Source organism: Bombus bifarius, unplaced genomic scaffold (assembly GCF_011952205.1).
Source record: "Bombus bifarius isolate JDL3187 unplaced genomic scaffold, Bbif_JDL3187 scf7180000008199, whole genome shotgun sequence".
Classification (NCBI taxonomy): domain Eukaryota; kingdom Metazoa; phylum Arthropoda; class Insecta; order Hymenoptera; family Apidae; genus Bombus; species Bombus bifarius.
In genome coordinates this window covers 4099036-4122037 of record NW_022884505.1, presented here as the reverse complement: position 1 = coordinate 4122037, position 23002 = coordinate 4099036, and the positions used below count along the sequence as shown (strand labels likewise).

The window sequence follows — 23002 nt, the reverse complement described above, 5'->3', positions numbered from 1 at the left end:
ATCTATGCAAACGGTTCTTTCTTTAATATCAACCGAGTACTCTGGAATAATAATATTCCTATGGTTTGATCGAATATTGATTAAAAGATTGATCGACATTAATGACATTAACGTCGAAAAATTACGAGGCAAAAGATAAAAAAAAGAAAGAGAGAAACAATTCATTCCATATTTCGATAAACGAAGTAAGAAACATAAATCCGTATTTAAGGTCGTTATACTTTGCAACAATTAACACGTTGCAAGGTGTTTCGATGTTATCTATCGTCGTATGGTAAAAAAATCATTTGACGGAAGATATTAGCAATCTGCGAATGAAACGCTTAACCTCGACAAGCTTATCCTTCGAAAACCGTCTCTATCTTCCTTAAACATGTTTTTCTTGTTATACAAACCTAGCATGTATGGAGTATAGAAAAATTTCGTTCTTTCGCAAACATATACACTGCGGTTTAAAAGACTGGAGCGCTGTTTGCTTTCTGGACAAAGCAAATGTTTCTCTTACGTCTTTCTCAGACACAAGAACGTTACAATTAATATCCAGCCTCTACTTTTTGGTACAATTGATCATTAGGTTGTTGATATTCAGGGAAATTCATATTCTTCTAAATCTGATTTCCAACTAACGAATTTGTAATTTGGAATTAACGAAACAGAAGTTATAGATTATACATAGAAAGTTGTTTTATTGGGTTGTCCGAGAAGTGTCTTTCTTTTAACAGACACGTCTTTTACAACGACGCGTCTTTGTACAAACACGAAAGCTAATCTGTCGAACGTCGTGATCTTTATTTTGATAGGACAAAATGGATCATACGTAATTCGATGGAATAATATAAAACGAAAAATGTCGTGCATCCGTTATTTCCGTATAAAACGAAGGAATATAATAAGAATATAATAAATATCTCAAGCAGTGCTTTTCATATTTTTGTGTATATTTTCGCGTATTCTGCGCGTGTTTGCGTCTTCGAATCTCCTGCAAACGTAGAAAATCCCACGCTTTAATCACAGTTTCAATAATACGCAAGAATAATGTTTACGAATAGCTATCGTCGTTTCTTTATGAAATTTTACCACGCGTCAAACTTTTTGAGCAAAAGTGTACATTTTTCAACTTATCGAACCTAATCTTCTTTATTATCGCGCTACGAAATTGTATCAACGTCTCTTCTTTTTTTACGATAAAAGATACGACGAACCAAGAACATGTTACGTATGATAATGATAATGATTTAGCGTTTAATAAACGATAAGACGGCACTCGAAGGAATAATTAAACGCGATATTCGCACGGTCGATAGAGTCATGCAGATTTTTAAACACGTTCATTGAACAAATATTTTCTTATCTTCGAACGTACGCTTAACTCGAGTAAACCTTGCTCGTTTATTTTGATAGCTACGCTGTCCGTACGACAAATCTACAAACACACGCTCCGCCTTATTAAAATCTCTACGGATATATCTAACTTAGCGAATATACAAGCGTGCGCATAACGCGTACAAACAATTGTTCTATGGAAACAAGACTTCCTCTTATTGAACGTTCTATCGTGAACTTTGTCGACCAATGCTATTTTTAATCTGCTCCGCGATCATTTATTTCGACGAATGATTCATATCGATAGTTTGCATTGCCGTGCATCGCTTGTTGTACGCGTAATAGAAACATTATGATGTTAAAAGACGGGATTGTTTCGAATAGAAGAATATTTGCGAGTAGATTCCCGTGTGCTTATATAACGGTACAAAGATAGGAAAATATGTACGCAGTCGACAGGGAACTGAAAAGATTTCGATAAAATGTTCCATGCAGCGTGTTTGAAAAATATTCCGTGTTATTCGATTTCATTTTTGTTTTCAGAATATTTGCAAGTACGTTGCTGGCTTCCGAGACGCCACTGAAAGAACAGCAGAATATGCATGTAGCTATTGTACGAGCCTGCGTCGATTTCCATAAAAGAATTTACGTATAAAAATGTATAAAAATAAAAATATAAAAGGAATAAAATTTCCATGCAGAATTTATATCTTTAAATGTTATCGAACGTAGTAAGCATCGTGGAAAATCCCGCAAGAAATCCCATAACTCGTCTAAAAAATACTCTACTTTTCAAATCCTTTTTGCACATTTATAAAAAAACGTTTCTGCCATTCGGTACGACATCGAAGCACAAACATAGTGATTTTTAGGGACGATTTTTACAAAAAAAATTCTTTAACGTGTATGGTAAAGATGTTGGATTGGCAAGTAAGCGATTGCGGATTGATCAATACCACCTAATGACAAAATCCGCGATCGCTTAGTTGCCAAGGCAATATTAATTGTATCAGTTAAGGATCGAGCCATGCGAAAGCGATGAAAATTTTCTATTCTTTCAAAGAATCTATTTTTTCTTTTTTCCGGTCTATTAGCGTCTCTATGTTTCCACATTTTTTAACAAAGAATTCTAGCATTTCATCTATCCCTCTCTTTCTGCTAATAAGATTTTTCTGCGCGTTGGTTGAAAAAGACTCGAAGCTATCCAATTTCCAGCGAAATCCAAATGGACGGACGAAGGAAAAAGAAGACGAAAAGAAACGAGAACCTACCCGTTTATCAACAGGTATTTCACCGCAAAGAGAAGCCTTCTCGGTCGCAAATTCTCGAGTTCGATGCTGTCGACGAAACGGTTGTTGCATCAAATGGAACTACCACTCCACGCCATGCGACGTCAGAAATACGAGACCTTTCGGCTGGCAAAAATAGAACCGAAACACGTTAGTCTTCTTTCCGTCTTTTCCGGACTCTCGATGCGTTGAAGTTACATCTAAACGTAGCTCGCAGCATTCGCGCTCGAGTCAATTAAATGCGGAACATGATTCACTGGACGATCTACGAGAGATCGTGATGCAACGATCCTTTCGATATCGACCAGTGTGCTTCGAGCGAATTTATATTTTCTCGTTGGAAGAATTGGGGAACGCTGGGGGCGTCGATTATCTTGAAATTTCGAAATATCGAAGTAAAATTCGAAGTAACGAAATATCAGAAGTAAAATTTAGATTTCTACGAATTGAACATTCGAATTTAAAAGGAAATTTCTATTGACTCGTACTAGCAGATTCTACGAATATCGTTTGATTTTAAATCTCAGTCACTCGGATGATCGAAAGCGAATCGAAAGTCGAAGTAAAACTAAAATTTCTGTCGATATAAAATAGAAATGAAAATCTCGCATCTTTTCGTTAATTCGATAGCTTCTGATATTCTTTCCAATCATTTTTATACAATTCCAATTACAGTTACATTTTATACAAATATATTTTTAAGGTATCAGATACGTCTATATTTTTTTAATTTAAAAAATTCCTATTTGAGCATCGCAATTTTCGCCATGAAATTTCAACTTGCTTCAAAAATAAATTCAAAAAATTTCAAATACTTTCTATCATCTTCGAACGAAGGATATGTCGGTTAATGCATCGATTCGTCGTTTCTCCTCTCGTTTCTTTGTCGTTTATCGAGTAAATAACGATACGTCGAGATTTCGTTATTTGTTTAATAGACTGATCCCTTGCAGAATTGGCTCACTTGTTCTTTTTTTAACAAAGAGCTCGTTTACCGATGGTACGCCGAAATTTGATCGTAAAATGAGTCACTGGATATCCCGAAAAAGCGTAGCACGAGAAAGAGGCGATTCTGCGGGATAAGATAAATGGAAAGTCTAAAACAAACGTGTTTCAAAAGAGATTTCTTATTTCCGAAAACAGGTCAACTTTGGAAGTAAATCGAGCGCGTGTATGTTTGTTTAAATGTTCCAGGTTTCCGATGATTCCCGAGAATTAAGAATTTTTGTAACGTCGATCTAGGGATCGTGAAATACTTTGTTTCTAAATAAACTTGAAAAGAAGATAGGAAATATTTCGTGAATCAATTTGTTGCGTACATCGGCTCGTCTATTCGTTTTAAACGTTACGTAAAAACAATGAAATTCTCGTAATCAAAGTAATTAGTTGCCAGATGCAACGCATGCCGATGAAGAAAATCGCATAAAAATTGCGAATGCATTTCAATGTTGAAGCGCAACTGTCATTTGCATTCGTAGAGTTATATTTGCCATTGCTATTTCTGTCGCAACGTACATCGCTGATAAAACGTATAAAAATGGAATTATTTTCCTAATAGAATAGAAATAACCGTTGATATGTCACTGATAAATAATCCAAGCTTATTATCGATATTTAATATCGCTGCGAAATGTTTTAATACAACGAGAGGGAATTATATTTAATTAGCGGAAAATACGAGCCGAGTAAATTATTGACTTTCGCAACTGCGGTCGAAATTAGTAGCCTCGTTCGATATTACTATTATTGCAACGTAACGTATAGACGAATTGCTGCATCACAAATTACACCGCACAAGCTTATTTCTACCTTCTTAGAAGATTTCCACGGATCGTGTTACGTAATGCTCGGTCATCGTTTAAAACTCAATCTCAATCTTTGCAATTTCCTTTTCCTCTTACAATAACACCGTACCAAGGAATTCGAACTTTTTCCATGGAAAACGAATTTGTTCGAAAATTTTCTCGATCTTTGTTTCGCACAGATATTGTACGCATTCGCGGATACCTATACTACGAATTCGGTGGTTTAGAGTTTAGACTCGTTGAGAAACTTTGTTAGAAAACATTCGACGATTGCGTTTTCGTTATTTTCGTTTAGAACGTGAAGTACAATTTTTTTACATCATCATCAGTCTGTTAGTTATGGTACGATATCGATAAATAGAAATTTCGTAAAAATAAAAAAATGAATTTCGATCTTAATCCTTAGGTATTATTGGATATTTTTCAAATTAAAAAGATCTAAGAATTTAATTCGCATTAGAAAAATATGTACATATATGATATTTAAAAGAACATATTTTAATCAATTTCATCAAAGAGCCATTAAAATCTACAGAATTATATTATGGAACAAAGTAGACAGATTAATATTTTTTAAGAAATATTTAGTATAAAAAAGACCACCCATTCTTCTAGTTATTGTTTCATAGAATGAGTCAAACACATATACGCCCTACATTCTGGATATAATATAAAAGAGCCATTAAAATCCACAGAATTATATTATAAAACATAATTGATAGATTAATATTTTTTAAGAAATATTTAGTATAAAAAAACCAGCCATTCTTCTCGTTATTTTTTCATAAAATGAGTCAAACACATATACAGGAAACTCTACATTCTGGATATAAAATAAAAGAGCCATTAAAATCCACATAATTATATTATAAAACATAGTCGATAGATTAATATTTTTTAAGAAATATTTAGTATAAAAAAGCCAGCCATTGTTCTCGTTATTCTTTCGTAAAATGAATCAAACACATATACACGAAACCCTATATTCTGGATATAAAATAAAAGAGCCATTAAAATCCACAGAATTGTATTATAAAACAGTCGATAGATTAATATTTTTTAAGAAATATTTAGTATAAAAAAGACCACCCATTCTTCTCGTTATTGTTTCATAGAATGAGTCAAACACATATACGCCCTACATTCTGGATATAATATAAAAGAGCCATTAAAATTCACATAATTGTATTATAAAACAGTCGATAGATTAATATTTTTTAAGAAATATTTAGTATAAAAAAAAACCAGCCATTGTTCTCGTTAGTCTTTCGTAAAATGAGTCAAACAAATATACGCGAAACCCTATATTCTGGATATAATATAAAAGAGCCATTAAAATCCACATAATTATATTATAAAACATAATCGATAGATTAATATTTTTTAAGAAATATTTAGTATAAAAAAACCAGCCATTGTTCTCGTTAGTCTTTCACAGAATGAGTCAAACAAATATACGCGAAACCCTACATTCTGGATATCTTTTTTAAATACATGGAAAGAACATCGTTCGCAATTACAATAATAAATCGAGTTTCCGCGTAATCTCAAACTTTCGTGCGATTGAAAAAGTTTCAGTGGAAACAACTGAAGCAATCGCGCACACATTGGCTCGCCAAGCTTCCTTCGTCCATCGATCTGTTTGCGATCGTTAAATTTTCCATTCGCCCACATGATCGATTATACGATAAAAGAACGACTTGGAAGGAAAGCGTGGGTGTCACCGATTTTAAAACACATCGATCGACGATGTTTTTAATAATACATTTGCTCGATCATCGTTTCATTCGTCATTTTTCATTTCGATTCGCACGAAGAAAAATTAAAAGGCCATTTTCTCGATCGGATATTTCTCTCGCTCGCAACTCGTCCGTCATTCTCACTCTCGATTGTTAAACCACTTACAATTAACGTTTTCACGGAGACTGGCACAGTAGCAAGACAAAAAGATTCCGTGACTCAAGGTAAAGATAATGCGCTCGAGACTTGGTACTCTCGCTAGTCATTAGTCATTACACGTTCTGTTGCGTGTCTCGACTGTCTCGACTAACGTCGAACGATCGTCCAACAACGAATCGAACGAGTTTCCTTATGACTGTTAAATGAATCTGGGCAAACAAGGTTGTTGCGAGCTACTTTGGCCTGCTTTTGTTAAAAGCAACGTCTCGATCGAGGAATTTTGGTCTGCGAAAAAGCGTAGAAATAAATTGTATTTTTATTTTTGTTTTATTTTACTTGCTTCTCTTTTAATTTTTCTCCTTTGTATCCTTGCAATTTTATATTTTATATTTCTTACAATTTGCACGCTATAGCGATTGTAACATGTTTTTAATCGAAATGTATTTCTGTTCGGATAAAGAGTTCTTCGAACGAATACGACATGCATCGTAGCTTATAAAATACATTGTTCATAAACATTTGCTAGAATGATTTTATTAACGTAATTTTTATGTCGAACATCTTATGCGTCTTAACAATTTTATGATTATATTTAGTCATTTATACCTTGTTTACCTGTCTTATGTAACCAACTGCAATGTTATCTTTCTTCCGTGTTCTACATGTTAATTCTACCGCACGTTCAAAGATCGCAACAGAAGAACGCGATAAATCATTTCCTATTTATACGACTAACTCGATCCTGCGTTATCAAAATCATCTTTCGGCTCGATTTCTTTCCAAAATATTACTCGTCGCGATATTTAAACGTCCAGGCTATTCGAACGTTGCTCGTCATAATATTTAAATTTTCAGTCTATCCAAATATCGTTCGTCTTAACGATCACCTACTTACTCCTTTAGCTTTCACGAAACTTCTTCGACTTATCGGCCGCTATCGAAAGACTTATCGTTAGATACGTTCGAGTCTAAGAGGTCCTTTTCGTTTATCATACAACTATCACATTGAAATATTCCCTTTTATTCGAAGGATAAAGAAAAATGGACGAAAGTACGCACATTACGCTTTGCTGCTGCGACTCTGATCTCCAATTTCCAATTACGCTCTTTACGCTTCTCCCATTTAACCATAAAATGATATGGAAATTACACGAGTAACAACCACGTTTTTATTACGTCTTTGTGCCGTCATCTTCGTGCACCCTACTTATAATACTTATAAATTATACCTATCTATAATAAGTATTAACTCATTGTAGATAAACAGCCATATCACTGCGCCACGCCAGAAAAATTACTGAAAATTCTCAACGCGAGAATTGATTGTAATTTCAACAAATAAATAAAAAAAAAAAAAATCTTCGTGCACGTACGCGAAAAATGCTCGATAAAATAATATCAATTTAAATTTCACGCGTAACAATTATCCATATGCTGCTTCGTCTCTGCGTTTCGTTTCTTTTTCCAATTACGTTTTCTATAACGTACAATATATTTATTATCGAAACAGGCAGCGTTATCAAGTAGTATGATCGTCGTCGCGTTAGTAAAACTTTATCGGTGATTTCTATTCGCGAAACACGATAACGTGAACAAAGATAATCCGGATGATGGAGGAGCGCGAGAAAAATATTTTCGATCGGTTATTCTAGAAGTTACATTTTTGCTCGGCTACGTGGGAGGCGTATACCAAGAATAGAGATTAGAACGGTATTCCGATGTTCCAAGCGACGCCACTAACGCGATAATTTCTAGCATTCTCGTTTTTCAACCTGACCCACGATCTCTCTTGGTTTCTCGTTCATTTGTTGCTACGCCAAGTATAATATTAGACATTTTATTCATACGTAGTCATGTAGCTTTGTCGTGGCCTGACGCTCGAAATCTTAATTGTTATATACAGGGTGATTGGTAACTGGCGGTACAAGCGGAAAGGGGGTGATTCTACGCGAAAAAAGAAGTCGAAAATATAGAATAAAAATTTAAAAATTTTTAAATTTAAAAAATTATAAGAATAACGTCAATCGAGACAACGATCTACAGTGAGATCCGTTGTAACGAGACGCGATAAAGTGCACGCGTACCGAGCGAAAATTCAAAGTCGATTTTCTCGAAAACAAAGCCTCGAACGAGAAATTTTTATTCTATATTTTCGACTTCTTTTTTCGCGTAGAATCACCCCCTTTCCGCTTGTACCACCAGTTACCAACCACCCTGTATACGCTGACCACGTTTGGCGAAGTTGGTATAATTTTTTTTTTATTTAGTTGTTTACATTCATAATTTGTTCGATTTGGACATTTGGTAGAATTTTTTGGCTGTTTGATTATCATGTGGGTGGCTACCCCCAGCGGGGTAGCATCTTCGTGTTTGTTAGGCTATATCCTTTGTGTGGTATAATAATAGCAGAGATCTCATTCACAAACGATATTTCGTCGAATACTTTACTGTAGATCGTTGTCTCGATTGACGTTATTCTTTTAATTTTTTAAATTTTAAAATTTTTAAATTTTTATTCTATATTTTCGACTTCTTTTTTCGCGTAGAATCACCCCCTTTCCGCTTGTACCACCAGTTATCAACCACTCTGTATATGTGTGTGTGCGCGTTAACTTGTTTCGTGCATACGATGTTCTTTGTATTTTCATTTCTTTCTGTTTTGAAACTGCGATTAACTGACATGCGTAAAATGTCTCGGATAAAAATAACGTTATGTTGTATGCATATAGTCGATGATTTCGCAACACCATCTAACAATAAGTAAATTTCTCTCGCTCTACGGAGTTTTAAGTGTGTCACGACGAATAATCGATGGTATTGCGGAAAAGTGCTACAAGCGTAATTTCTTTCCAGAAACAAGCTAAATATACAGAGTGGCGAATGAGAATTTCTCGTACGTTTTTCTGAAGATTTATCGATATATCGCGACGTCTGGAAAAATACAGATCTTTTCATTAAAGTTGAAGTTTAATCACATTTTTTTTTTGGATCAAGCATTTAATCATATCGTTTCTCCCTTGAAGAAATAATTTACTAATACCGTTTACCAATATCATTTGCTAATTTAACGATCCTGATCACAAAAACAATTATTAATACGCACTGGTAAATTTAACGCGTACTTTTTCCGTACGTGTGCGTACATACTCGCGTATATGACGGAGAAGAGTCAGGAACAGGGTTGTGGGCGTTTGATAGACCTCCCTTGGAGTTAGCCATCGTTGTGTGATAACGAAGATACGGCCTGATGCTACGAGTATGGACACTACCGATTCGACAGTCAACAGCGGTGATTGGGCACTTGCGATGTTAGCGACGTTGGTCTTAGGTTCGATGACGAATCAGCGGTCAACGGGATGAAAGAGATACTTGCTCTAACTCAAACTCACTGATCGTCAGGCGCTGCTCCCTTCGTCGGTGGGATCTCAAGAAAGAATGAATCTTCGTCCCAATGATGCCACAGGGGAAAACTACGATGGGGTGTGTCTAAGGACACGAGATCATCGGATTCGTCGAGTATAGCCCTCGTTCCGAAAGTAAGGGAAATTGACGTCGCTGTCAATTGGTCAATTTGAGACAAAGACTGTCTGTCCGTTTGGAAAATCTTAATTGCCGAAAAAACCCAGGTTTTATAGCGGGTCCTCGGGCTAACTGGACTTGCGCTGTGTACGTGCCTCAACATCAGGTATTCGTTGTCCGAAGGAACCGTTGGAATGTTTTACTGTCAAGTACCTCTATTGGTATTTCTTGTAACGAGGATCATACTATAACTCCACACCTCTGTTAGGCGAAGCGCCCGTCCCGTTGACCGCGGCTACGTTCGGCGACTGATGGTCGCCTTGAGCCCAAGTTTATTATCACAAATCGCAAACAAGTACAATCGGGCAGAATGACGGCAAATTGTTTAATTACGACTGTAAACTTTAATTACAATTTTACGGATTTTCCCGAAGTTCCAGAGGGAAGGCTCCGGTGTCCTTTCATCTCCGACATATATGTACATTAATACGACTCGTAAGATTTCACTGATAATATTAACCGAATTGTGTAAAAGGACTTGGAAATTATTCTCACGGTGTTTCGTTAAATCTCGCAAATAACAGTTGCTGAGAACGATAAGAACCACGATATTCCAGAAACAATTGGCATAATTGAGCTGCGTATAAAATCGTCCAATGGAGAAGTACACCACGACTTAGAACACGCTGGTTACACAGGTTCGCCTTGTATCGCTGAGCTTTTCCATCGCGTCGCGTGAACTGAAATCGTTGTACCGAAAACGAGAATCAAAGAAACGTTAAAATCGCGCGACGACCAGGAAATAAACTAACTGGACGAGAAAGCAAACGAGAGTTTAAACGGAAACAGAGCTTCCTTCTGTGTAATTCCGGCAACTATCTGCGAAAAGTTGGCGACTCCATCGAGTCTCGTTTCGAAAAGAATAAAAAGCAAGAAATCGAAACACGCGCGACTGGTCATGGAAGAAGTTTGCGTCGATTTCGTCTTGGAATCACGACGTTTCGGTTTCAGCATGCAAGCGCACCGAGGAAAATCGTCATCCCTGTGGCGCGTGATCATTATACCTGCTTGCGATGGAACGTTATCGTCCTGTGAGTCAACCACGCAGACGAATATCGATTATCCGCGATCGGGACTGCCGGTCACGTTTCAATGACGGTACGAAAATGGAACGATCGTTCAATAAGGGCCCGTCCACCGTTCTATCGCGAGCTTTGATCGCCGTACGTTTGTCTCTTATGCGAAACACGCGTCACGTGCTGTGGTGAATCGTTCGCGTGCGAATCGCGAACCAGATTGCACGAGCCAACTTGGCGTGCTCTATTTTTACATTCGTCGAAGATTCTTACCATTGTTAAACGCTTTGACAGACACCATCATCATCGGTGATCTACTTTCGTTGTCAGATTTTTCAGGATGATTAACGAGACTCTACTCTTCTAGAACTTGTCTGACGACAAAGCCAAGCGATTCTGATGAATTTCCTTTAGACTAGTTGTTAATTACACGTATGACAAGACCCTTCTCAGATGTAAGTACAGTCTTCGAAGTACAAATGTAATTTTTGTTATTTTGATTGTTTTTATCGTTCGTTAACTGTTTACAGTGGCGCGCACGCAACTAGCCATGTTCGAGTAAATTTTAGCCTGATAAATTTTCAAACACGATTTCCTCGAAACGTAAACCTTAAATCAGAAGATCGTGTTTTTTATTTTGTTCTTGTTTCGCTTGTGCATGTTATTCAGCCACGCCCTGTACATGTATGTGTGCGTATTTTCGAATCATTTTAATTGGGAAAATATAGAAAAGAACTTAGTCCTGTCGTATATATACGAAATGTATTTGTCTCTACGTAATTCCACAGAATTGGTATTTTTAGGCGATAGTTTCGAGAACTACATATTGTATTTCGAAAGTTTCAGATGAAATATCCTTTCTGTTAATAGAACCGGAACACCCGGCGTAGATGTTGAAAACCAGGTCGAAAACTTCCATCCCAATAGCCAATTACAGAAAACTAACAACCGTGTTCTAACTTCATCCCTACGCTCTCTCTCTCTCTCTCTCTCTCTCTCTCTCTCCGTTTCAACGTTGAAGCAAAGTACATCTCTGACCACTTAATGAAAGCGTACCCTTTCATCGAATGCTATAGATCACAGGTATTAAAAGCTATCCCAATATCGAACCTTTGGCCGAACAACGTTTTCGATCTAACCACTTCATCGCCGACTTCCTACGTGCTTTTTCCAGTGTTTGTGAAAATGTCAGGGTATAAGTTTTCGTCTAAAATTTCCAGTACTTTTACTTGGGAGAACAGATCTAAAACGAGATAGATCTTTCCAGCATCAGGGCAAATTTTGACCGCGAACATGAAATTTCATTTCGGTACGCTGGATCTTGCGAATTAATTAAAGGATCCTCGATAAGAATTAGTAAAATTAGAATTTCCGTCGATAAGATATTTCACGCGATAAGCTCCGATACGGGTGAACGGATAAAGAAAATAGACTTTCAAGCGCGCAAAGGTTTCTATTTTTGCTTGAAACTTTTCGAGTTATCGTTCGTCACGAGAGATCAATGCAAGTCCAACGTGCAATTACTATTTTCATTATTATTAGTATTATTTTTCTTAACACGAAATATATCGGATACGCGAAAGAAAATTGAAAATTGAATTGTTTTCGTTGTTATTTCGTTGTTATTTCTAGTTATTATTTTATTAAATGGATAAATCTATCACACCATTCTGAGCCAAAAAAACCTTTATTGCACGCGCTTACAAATTAAATTAAATCTATCGATCGTAATTAGGATTATCTCCTAGTTACTATTTCTTATAACTAACGCATCTGCATATGGATGGCGAGCACGAACTCACGTTGTCATTTTCGACAGTTTTTTCTTAAAACGCTAAGATCCATCATAAATGCACCTTGGTATGTCACCAATGAACTAATACATCGCGACCTCGAGATACTCACAGTCAAAGAGGAAATAGCAAAATATAGCGATAGATATAGCGAAAGAGTCAGCAAACATCGAAACCCCCTAATTACTGGATTACTCGATACCAGATCGACCAGATCCGCAGGCTGAAGAGACACTAGCCGCTAGACCTAAACGCTAGATTTAATTAGATACTTATATTAAGTGATATTTACTTACTTATAGCAATTACTTATAAATTATACTTATCTATAATAAGTATTAACTTACTATAAATAATTAGCCATGTCACTGCGCCACGGCGGAAAAAATTACTGAAAATTCTCAATGCGAGAATTGATTGTAAATTTTAATAAATAAATAAAAAAAAACAGTTTTTTCTTTCTTATATCACCTATAAAATCTTGTAGCTGCAGATAAAACGATATTGGCACAAAGTAGTAGCATTCGTTCCATATGTTACATAGTCTTCAATGTAATACTCTCTAATACCTAATCTAATAAATGTCCGTGTAAAAATATCGTACATAAATGTCGTGTAAATAAATTTCTTTAGTCTCTTCTCGCCCCTTTTACGTACGATCTTACGAATTTACTGTCCTCCAAATCGTTCAATTTCTTCCTCCAATGCTGTTCGTTGCTCGCTCAGGACGCCACAGTGTTTTAACACAGTGACACCGTTAGATGCAAGATTTGTTCTCATTTTTCTTTTTTCATTGATGTTCTAATAAAAACGTTTAATCGTTCAGTGGGTCACTTTTTATTTCAAAGAATCTTCTATTTATCGGTTACGTTCAAAATATCCTGACCGTCAATTTTCATTGAATTTTTACAACTGTAAAAAGTTCGAGCGCTCCGGGCACCAATGACCAACGTGGCGGTCAAAGCGTTAAAACAACTTGGACTTGGCACGCGATAGAAATTCTATCGGTTAATGACAAACAAATACCACGCGTCGACGACAGCTCGAATCTACGTTTTATACGCGCGCAAAGGTTTTCGCGTCGGTTTTTCCGGCGAGTAGGCGGAATGCGTACAAGCATCGTTGCTCGTCATCGTTGTAATTACTATCGCGATGATCGCGAGAACAGCATCGGCCTCGTAACCGGTCTCGCGTGTACACACATACAGAGAGGCAACTAGCCTAAGCTACAGGCGTGGAAAAAAATAATTAGGGTCATGCCGCGTAATTCCGTGGTACGCGAAACCTTCCTCCTTGCAATTCGATGCAATAAATTTATGCGCGCCGCGCGAGCTTTCCGCGCCAGCGAGCATCCGGCCAGAAATTTCGTGAACCTCGCGAAACCGGAGCTCGAAACCAGGTTTAGCAGTTCAAAGCACTTCAAACGGTATTTTACGACGAAAAATCAGCGGGGAAATGAGCGGATCGTGTTCGCTTCCTAATGACTCGACGTTTCAAGAGAGACATATGTAGTCCTCTGGTTGATGGGATTTTTTGCTGCACAAATTCTACAGTTCTTTCTTTTTATTTCCGCTGTGAACGTTTTATGGTTCAAGAAGCGTTTCGCGATTAGTATCGTTTAATTCGTACTCGGCAAGATACTTGCAAAAGCTGCATCGAATATCGATGTATTGGCTTGTCCAAAGAGTTTCTTTTTCGTTTTATAATGTCGATAATAGACGAAGAACAAACATTTCTGTTTTATATTGTTTTATTGAATTAGGTATGATCCATTTCGTTATATTTCTATTATCACGTTCGTGCATAATTCGATAAACTAATATAAAACAAAAAAAAAACTATTATTTCCTTATAAAACGAAAGAAACTTTTCGGACAACCTGATACATACGCTTCGATCCTCTGCAATCCAACAAATTGTTAATCTCAGTTAATTGACGCTCGATAAACTATCGCCGAACGCTGCTTGAGATATAAATATAGATATATTCGTGATTTTTGTATACTTCTATTTATCGTAATTAATCGAAATCGATAATGTTGAAAAAGATCGTATTTATCGTAAACGATGATCTATTTACGTTCGCGTATGATACAAAAGAAGAATTATAATATTCGAAGGGGGAAAAAGCTGAGCAAAGTAGAGTGCCGCGCGTAGCTCGAGCTAAGCAAAAGGTCGATCGGCGACTTATCTTTTTAATCTCTCGTATCCTCTTAATTTCTTCTATTTAAATCTTTAAAGTTACGTTAATCTTTAAAGTTAAGTTGATCGTACGAGTACTACTCGTCTTTCTCAAACGTTTCGGAATATTTTCCACATTTTCTACGTATCGTACAATCTCTGAAGTCAATATTCTATCACAATTGTTTCAAATTAACGTAAATATGATATTTGTCTATTGCACGTATAATTAACAACTTGAATTGACATATTTATTAATAACTCGATTTTATTTTACTTCGTTTTACGTTTGCTGAAACTGTGACGTGAATCGTACTTCAGCTACCGGCTGTTTCGAAATTTTCAATTTCGTTGCACGATTAAGAGATTATCTGCTTAAGAATTACCATTATTATCGAGAAAGTAACGCGACAGATACGTATAATTTGCCTGGAATATCCTGCAATTTTACACGAATTCCTGTTTCGTTTGTTTTACTTGTGAAAAGAATCGTAACAAGAGATAGTTTAATGCTACAGTCTGGTTGAAAGCAATTGTGTGTCGCAAGGCTACTCATGCGTAACTCCCTGCTATTCCAACTTGCTATTCTCTTACCTACGTCTCTTATCTCAGTGCACCGTATGCAATTTTTCTTATCATTTGCTCCGACGATAGAAAATTCAAACTTCTTCATTTCCTATATGTTTAAACACCTTTTTAATGTTAAATCAACTTGGTCGAAACCTCGAACTAACACTTGACCATGCAAGGTATTGGAAAACATGGATTTCGAACTTCAAAGCGTTTACAGAGAAGAGGAGAGAGAAATGCTTGATCAACCTAAAACTAGAACCTAAAACTAAATGTTTCAAACATTTGCAGAGCGTATTTCTATCAGAAACTCGTTTAATATAAACAAAGAAATTAATTAATTGAAAATTAAGAAAAGATATCGTTACCACGATAAACGATGATATTAGAAGAATTACGGTTACAGCAAGCTATAAATTTCCATTTCTTTCTACGGAAGATATTTTTCCTTCCAATTTGGACGCATATGTACGTAAAACATTTACAAGCCACGTCTAAATCATGAAAATCGTCATCTTCGTTCGTGCATGTTACGCGCATCTTCCACTTGTTATTACAATTTAACTGCGTTCTTTACGATGGACGAACAAGTGAAATCTCGTTTATCAACGAGATGCAAAATTACGCTCACCAATGAGAAACATCGATTTCGAGATCGAATTCGAATATCAGATTCTCTCTTGGAACACGTTTCGCGAGTAAAATTCAAGCCGGTTAATTGCGAGCGATAATTAATTTTGGAAAAGTAGCTGAACGTCGATAATCACGCCGGGATATTAAGAAGCGCAAACTTGTACGAAATTGCTCACCTTACGAGACGAAACTCTATTCTTTCACCCAACTTTCTAATATTACTTTACAATATAAAAAGAAGCGGCCACGTCGTTTTACTTTCTAACGATACCGAATATTAGAGGGTGGAACGAGATCGTCTGCTCTTCAATGCGTTTCTTCTTTTTAATTTCACAGAACCGCGTTATCACGCTCGTGCACGTGCACGAGAACCTTTTGGACTTTCATTTTCACCGATTCCACCACTTTCTATCGTGTATAACCATAATTAGAAGTATTTCGATTTCAGCTGGCCAATATCGACCGAACCACCGAACCATCTTTTTCTTTCCACGGTGTAGAAAGCGTAAAAAGCTCGCAAGAAATTCGACCAACCAAGTATAGAAACTCGCGATCGTCCGTATTGCGCATACCAGGGACAAATTCGATGCAACAATTGGATCGTGGCTTCCATTATCGTCGTTCTAGTTTCCAATGAAAATGTCTCTTTGTCTTTACTTTCTCGCAATTTTCGTCTCGCCCGAGATCATACCCAGACGTGTAATGATCTCAACTAACAAGGGATGCATCGAGTAACAGTATCGAGTAACATCGAGTTTGACAAGCACTTTCGGGGCCCGGCGCTTATATTATTATTGCCGTTAAGATAAATTCGTCCCCGGATGTAGATACAGGGTGTTCGTTAATGATTTGTCACGAGCATCGTAGCGTTATTTTACACCTTTGGATCGATAAAAGTATGACAAAAATAGCCGCAAGATTGGCCTTGATCTTGAAGTTAAAGGACAAAATTTTTGGCTGCATCGTACTGTAGTTGTCACGAGAACCAAACTTATCAAAGGAATCGTGGATCGCAACTGGACCCTTCTCTTGAAAAATCATGTCAAAGTTTGATCGGTCTTTCATTGGCATTATTTTCAATATATTTGTTATCTTCCCTGTATCTAATTGCAAAATGTAAGCACATTACAAATAAAGCGAGTCTGGAAACTAATGATACTTTAACATCTTTTCCAACATCGGTTGAATTGCGATCTGTGGTTGCTTTGAGACTTTTGACATTGATGATCACTAGAATATCCGATTTTGGATGCAATCAAAAAGATTTTTTTGTGGAGATCTTTACCAATCCACAGGTAGATAGAATAACGCTATGGCTCTTGTGACAAATCATTTTCGAGTATTTTGTATATGTGTTTATAGTTACTCGTTTCGATGAAATTTAGCTTGGCAACTGGCCTCTCTGTGCTTCGTAAACCTAATCGTAATTTTTAGCACGTTACAACAAAGTACGGGTGACGCTCTTCTTGTTCCAGTTAATTAAATATAGGATATTATATATAGGATATACAGCATAAAAATATTAAAAACACATTGTACCATACTTTTTATTAATTTATATTCTGGATAAAGTATTACATTGTACTATATCGCGTGGTATTTGTTAAAACATTTCAAACACATTTGGGGTGATTTTTTCGAGCAAGACTTCGTCGTCGCTACTTTCCTCGCTTTCAAATATATTTTGAAACGTTGTTTACACTGTTCAGTAAAAAAAACGCTGTTTACTGAACATTTTGAGAATGAAAAAAGTCACCGATGTACGTCTCGCAAGTATGCTTCTCGACTAAAGGAAAGATTTGAGATATCTATCGTGAGATCCCTCGGAATACTCTAGCTGGAAAGCTCATCGCTTTCTTCGTTTCAGAAATAATCTTTTCTTTGCAACGAATCGAAGGCGATAAACAATGAATTCTATTTATGTTCTGCGAACCGATGGTCGGATTTGACCTCCGCAGTGTTAACTGCAGATGGCCAGCCAATTAAAGAGAAAAACACATTTGAAAATTGGAAAAATCACGCGGTAATTTTGTAGTGACAGAACAAAATGTATCAATAAAATAATTCAATGAAATAACGAAAAATGTCGCGCATCTACTATTTTCTTGCAAAAGGGAAGAAACTTTTGGGACAAACTATCTCAGAATATCGCGTTACTCGACGTTAGCTGTTGTTACATGGCTGTGAGTACCAGGAATTTTCAATCTTTTATTCTGGAATTTCAAAGAAATTTTACGTATTTCTCTATAAATTGTCCTGTTCTCCTTTTTACTTGTTTTTGATGAAACAGTTTCGTGAAAAGTAGATCTTTTCCATCGTTTCCTCGATACTTTACAATTTGTTCTGGCGAATATTTGGTAAATTAGGACATTTACACATTGAAACATCGTTTCACGATCGATTATATCTCAGTATTTGTACGGTATCCTGACACCGGTATCATTAGGCGATTTTTCCAAAGTCCAAATGCGTTCTTCCTACGGTATCGCTGGTCGACTGCGGCTAAAATTACGCGTACGTTTAATCAACGCGTAGTTTATTAATCAACTATCATCGTATCAATTTTCCGGCCTATCCCATGCGAGAGGGTTGCCTCCTACGCGCTGACAATCAGCCAAGACAATGCGTTTGTAAACGCGTAAACCCTTGCTGGGATAATATCGGTAAACGTAGGTACCGCAGCGTGAATGAAACACGTGTAAACCTTAATTACGTGTTAATATTTCACGGAAGAGATATTAACCGAGGAAGATGTGTTTTGTTCTACGAGAAGGATATTTCGAGGGTGAAACGTTCGTTTGTCAGAGCATGGAACACCGTGTTGAACATGGGGCAAGTTTGTTTTATTCGTAACAATACATGGTTTTTAAAGGTTCGAATAAAATGTAGTTAAAATGTAAAAATAAAATGTAGAATAAAATGTAGTAGTAGTAAAATAAATTAAACGGCATTTAATGGCTAAAATACTAAATATTTTACTAATTTCGTTACTCTATCGAAAATTGATAAATAAATATCACGAGCAATTATCGTATTAATTTGTCAGATAATTGCGAAATAAATAAATAAAACACACGGTGAAGAAACTAAAATATGGGTTTCCCCATCTCCTCGTTCTATTCGTTAAAAGCGAAATTTGGTTTACTTGGCGCTATCCGTTTAAGCGATGAAAGCCCGAATTACACGTATAATTTTCATGATTTTTTTATTCGAAAATGATACGTTTGCCGTACAGTATACTTATAGAGCTTAATACTTGCTTAAAACAGTGAGGAAAGTCATTAGAAACCACAATGCATTCTCCTCGTCCCTCTTGAAAGCAAATTTTTATTCTCATCACGTTCCGAGATGGGCCAAGAAAAAGTCAGCTTCCTCGCTTCCAGAGAGACGACGTTCTCGCAAGCGACTTCCTCCAAGAATAAAACGGCCGTTTCTACGGCGAGCCATGCAGAACACGTCGAGATTGAGTTTCGTTCTTTGAAAACACACCACGATAACGTATCAACCGTGGTGTACCGTATTCTTTTCTCGCGAAGCGCGCTTGTGCCTCGCGCAAGTCGGAGAGTTAAATTCAGAAGAAAGAAAAAAGAAAAAAATAAAAAGGTAGTAAAAAGAATCTCGACGAAAGGAAAACGATCACTCGCGCGGTTATTTTACTACGACAACACTGTATTTCATATCTCAACGAAATTATACGAGTCGTAGTTTTATTCCACGTACATCTTTGTTCTTAAGTTCTTGTTACAGAGTATGTTGCATTCATAAAATAAGAGATAGAAAAAGACAGAGTAATTTTATAAAATGGATTTATATCTAACAAGACGAAAAAGACCAATTACGATCGATTGATAAGAGCAATGGTGAAAAATTCTTAACACGGAGATTATTCAAATTCTAAGTATATCAATCCTCAAAATAAAAATGTTTCAAAACACGTAGTACCAACAAACAAGTAGTGTATATTACCTAAACCCAAAAGTTTCTTATGTTTTTTATAGAGAAATGATAGATGCACAATGTATTTTGTTGGCAACTAAGTGATTGCGGACTTTGTCATTAGGTGGCAATGACAAAATCCGCAATCACTTAGTTGCCAACCCAATAGTAAATAGAACGAAATGGATCGTACACAGTTCAATGAAATAATACAAAAGAAGAAATATTGCGCGTCTATTATTTCCTTATAAAACGAGAAGAATTTTTTAAACAATCAAATAGATCCAACGATGGATACAAGTAGTGTGTATTAAGTGGTCCCAACAGTTTCTTATATTTTTTATAGGGAAATGGTAGATGTATAATGTATTGTGTTGGCAACTAAGTGATTGCGGACTTTGTCATTAGGTGGCAATGACAAAGTCCGCAATCACTTAGTTGCCAACCCAATAGTAAATAGAACGAAATGGATCGTACACAGTTCAATGAAATAATACAAAAGAAGAAATATTGCGCGTTTATTATTTCCTTATAAAACGAGAAGAATTTTTTAAACAATCAAATAGATCCAACGATGGATACAAGTAGTGTGTATTAGGTGGTCCAAAAGTTTCTTATATTTTTTATAGGGAAATGGTAGATGCATAATGTATTGTGTTGGCAACTAAAAGATTGCGGAATTTGTCATTGCCAGCTAAGGAAACTATGAAACCAATGTTGTGGAGGTCTTGTGTAGAGGATGTTTGATCGTGAGATTTATTAAATGTTATTGCTTGTTGTTGTAACCGTCGAATATATTTAAAATGATAAGTAAATTAATGTACAGACAATATTGGCTGAGACGCTCGTACAGTGTATAAGTCGTAAAATAGGATCGCTAATGGCTCGTTAATTAGATCGCAGGTAATTCGTTGATAACTGGTTGGTAACTGATCGACAACCGACATTACCACCTAATGACAAAATTACTTAGTTGCCAACCCAATAGTAAATAGAACGGAATGGATCGTACACAGTTCAATGAAATAACACAAAAGAAGAAATATTGCGCGTGTATTATTTCCTCATGAAACGAGAAGAATTTTTTAAACAACCAAATAGATCCAACAGTAGATACAAGTGTGTATTAGATTGTCCCAAAAGTTTCTTATACCTTTTATAGGGAAATGATAAATGCACAATGTATTGTGTTGGCAAGTAAGTGATTGCGGATTTTGACGTACCACCCAATGACAAAATCCGCAATCGCTTAGTTGCCAACCCAATAGTAAATAGAACGAAATGGACCGTGCACAGTTCAACGAAAAACCACAAAAAAAGAAATATTGCGCGTCTATTATTTCCTTATAAAACGAGAGGAATTTTTCGAACAACCAAATAGAATCTGCACGCTGACATTTTACAGAAACACACGATGCAAGCGGAACGAGCGATGTCCCTTCTCTAGAAGCATGTGATACGTAAGTACCACGGACGTAGTACACTGTGCCACGTCGTTGATTCTCGTACGGATCGATAAACTCATAAATCCCTCGGCCGAAACGCAGCGCAGCCAGCTTCAACTATGTACAGCGAAACATTGAAATGTTATGTTTCGACGAGGCAGCGCCAAGAATAGAGGAGGAAGCCACTCGAATGCGAATTCCAATCTCTGGAATCGATTTCGAAGGGATCCCCATTGAGAGATCAGGTCGACCGAGGACAGGAATTAAAGTCGAAGCTTTGAACTTTCGCAGGCAACTTCGTTTCAGCTTCTTCGTCCACGTTCTCGAGAGCCTCCGGATGAAAGAGGATTTTTCGCAACTGCTTGGAAACCGGCTATTATCCGAGGGGAGAGACTCGCGTGCCTCGAGCTGCTAAAATATCGTTTCTTTAAAAAAGATCGTCAATATTTTGGATACACGGGACGGAGGAATTTTAGCGTGCTTCGCTGCAAGATATTTATAGTTTCGTTGGTAATCTATTCGCAAGAGATTTCGAAGAGGAATAAATTTGTATCGCGATCGCGAGGTGGCAAGAAATTTATCGTCGCGTTACTCGCTATGTTTCGAGCGAACTTTCGGTCAAATTTAACGCTGTTGCATTTTATTGAAATAACGCGTGCATCGTTTCTTCCGGTAGCTTGGATTTCTATGTTACTGTACTTAAATCTTTTCTTTCTTTTTTTTTTTTTTTGCTGCAACTAGAGTCCAAGACTTTCTATAGACCCTCGTAGAACCTTTCGAATCTGCGTGAGAAACTTCGAAATAGAAATTTTAGCTAGCAATAGTATTTTCAAAGACCTTTTCCCGAATCGAATTACTCGTCGAATTTCTTCGGCTCTAACGCTATTGACCAGGCATACTTTTGGAATGAAATTCTATATGAAATACAACCAAGTATAAAAATATAAGCATGTTTCACCGAAGTCTTCGAACTGGATTTTCTCGAAGACGAAGCTGTCGGCTTGAGTTTCGCCTTATTCGAGCAAACTTTCAGTCTAATTTAATGCTGTTGCATTTTATTGCAATAACGCGTGCATCGTTTCTTCCGGTAGCTTGGATTTCTATGTTGCTGTACTTAGATCCTTTTCTTTTTGCGGCAATTAAAATCGAAGACTTTCTATAGACCTTCGTAGAATCTTTGGGATCTGCGCGAGAAACTTCGAAATAGAAATTTTAGCTACAACTTTCTGCAAATCGAATTGCTTCTCAAATTTCTTGGAATCATATTCTACATAGAATTACCAAGTATAAAAATATAAGCATGTTTCGCCAAGGTCTTCATCAACTCGATTTTCTCGAAAACGAAGCTCACCACTTTGCTGTTCTTCAGTTTCGCCTTATTTTCTTTCTTTGTCTTACCTTTGCCGGCTATTTTCACGCATAGAATAGCATCTTGCTAATTATCCATTCATTGAATTAATTAAATTCGAAGGAAGTTAGGGAAATTCGCCATAGAATCTTTGACAATCTTCCAAATTCTCGATTTTCTCGAAG

General features: G+C 36.6%; 1 protein-coding gene across 7 annotated transcripts in view; it reads right to left on the bottom strand.

The window, feature by feature from the left end:
* The window catches only part of LOC117210322 (F-actin-monooxygenase Mical), a 110785-nt gene that overhangs the window by 75078 nt on the left and 12705 nt on the right, over window positions 1-23002 (bottom strand). For 2 of the 7 annotated variants that reach the window (XM_033453251.1, XM_033453253.1), the window contains exon 1: window positions 2595-2713. The exons of 1 other annotated variant lie outside the window; for it this stretch is intronic. In XM_033453251.1, the coding sequence (XP_033309142.1) occupies window positions 2595-2684 (90 nt within the window). In that variant the 5' untranslated portion in view covers window positions 2685-2713. Of the gene's footprint in view, window positions 1-2594; window positions 2722-23002 lie in introns of those variants that run through there. 4 more of the 7 variants (XR_004488090.1, XM_033453246.1, XM_033453248.1 and 1 more) reach the window with 4 other exon arrangements.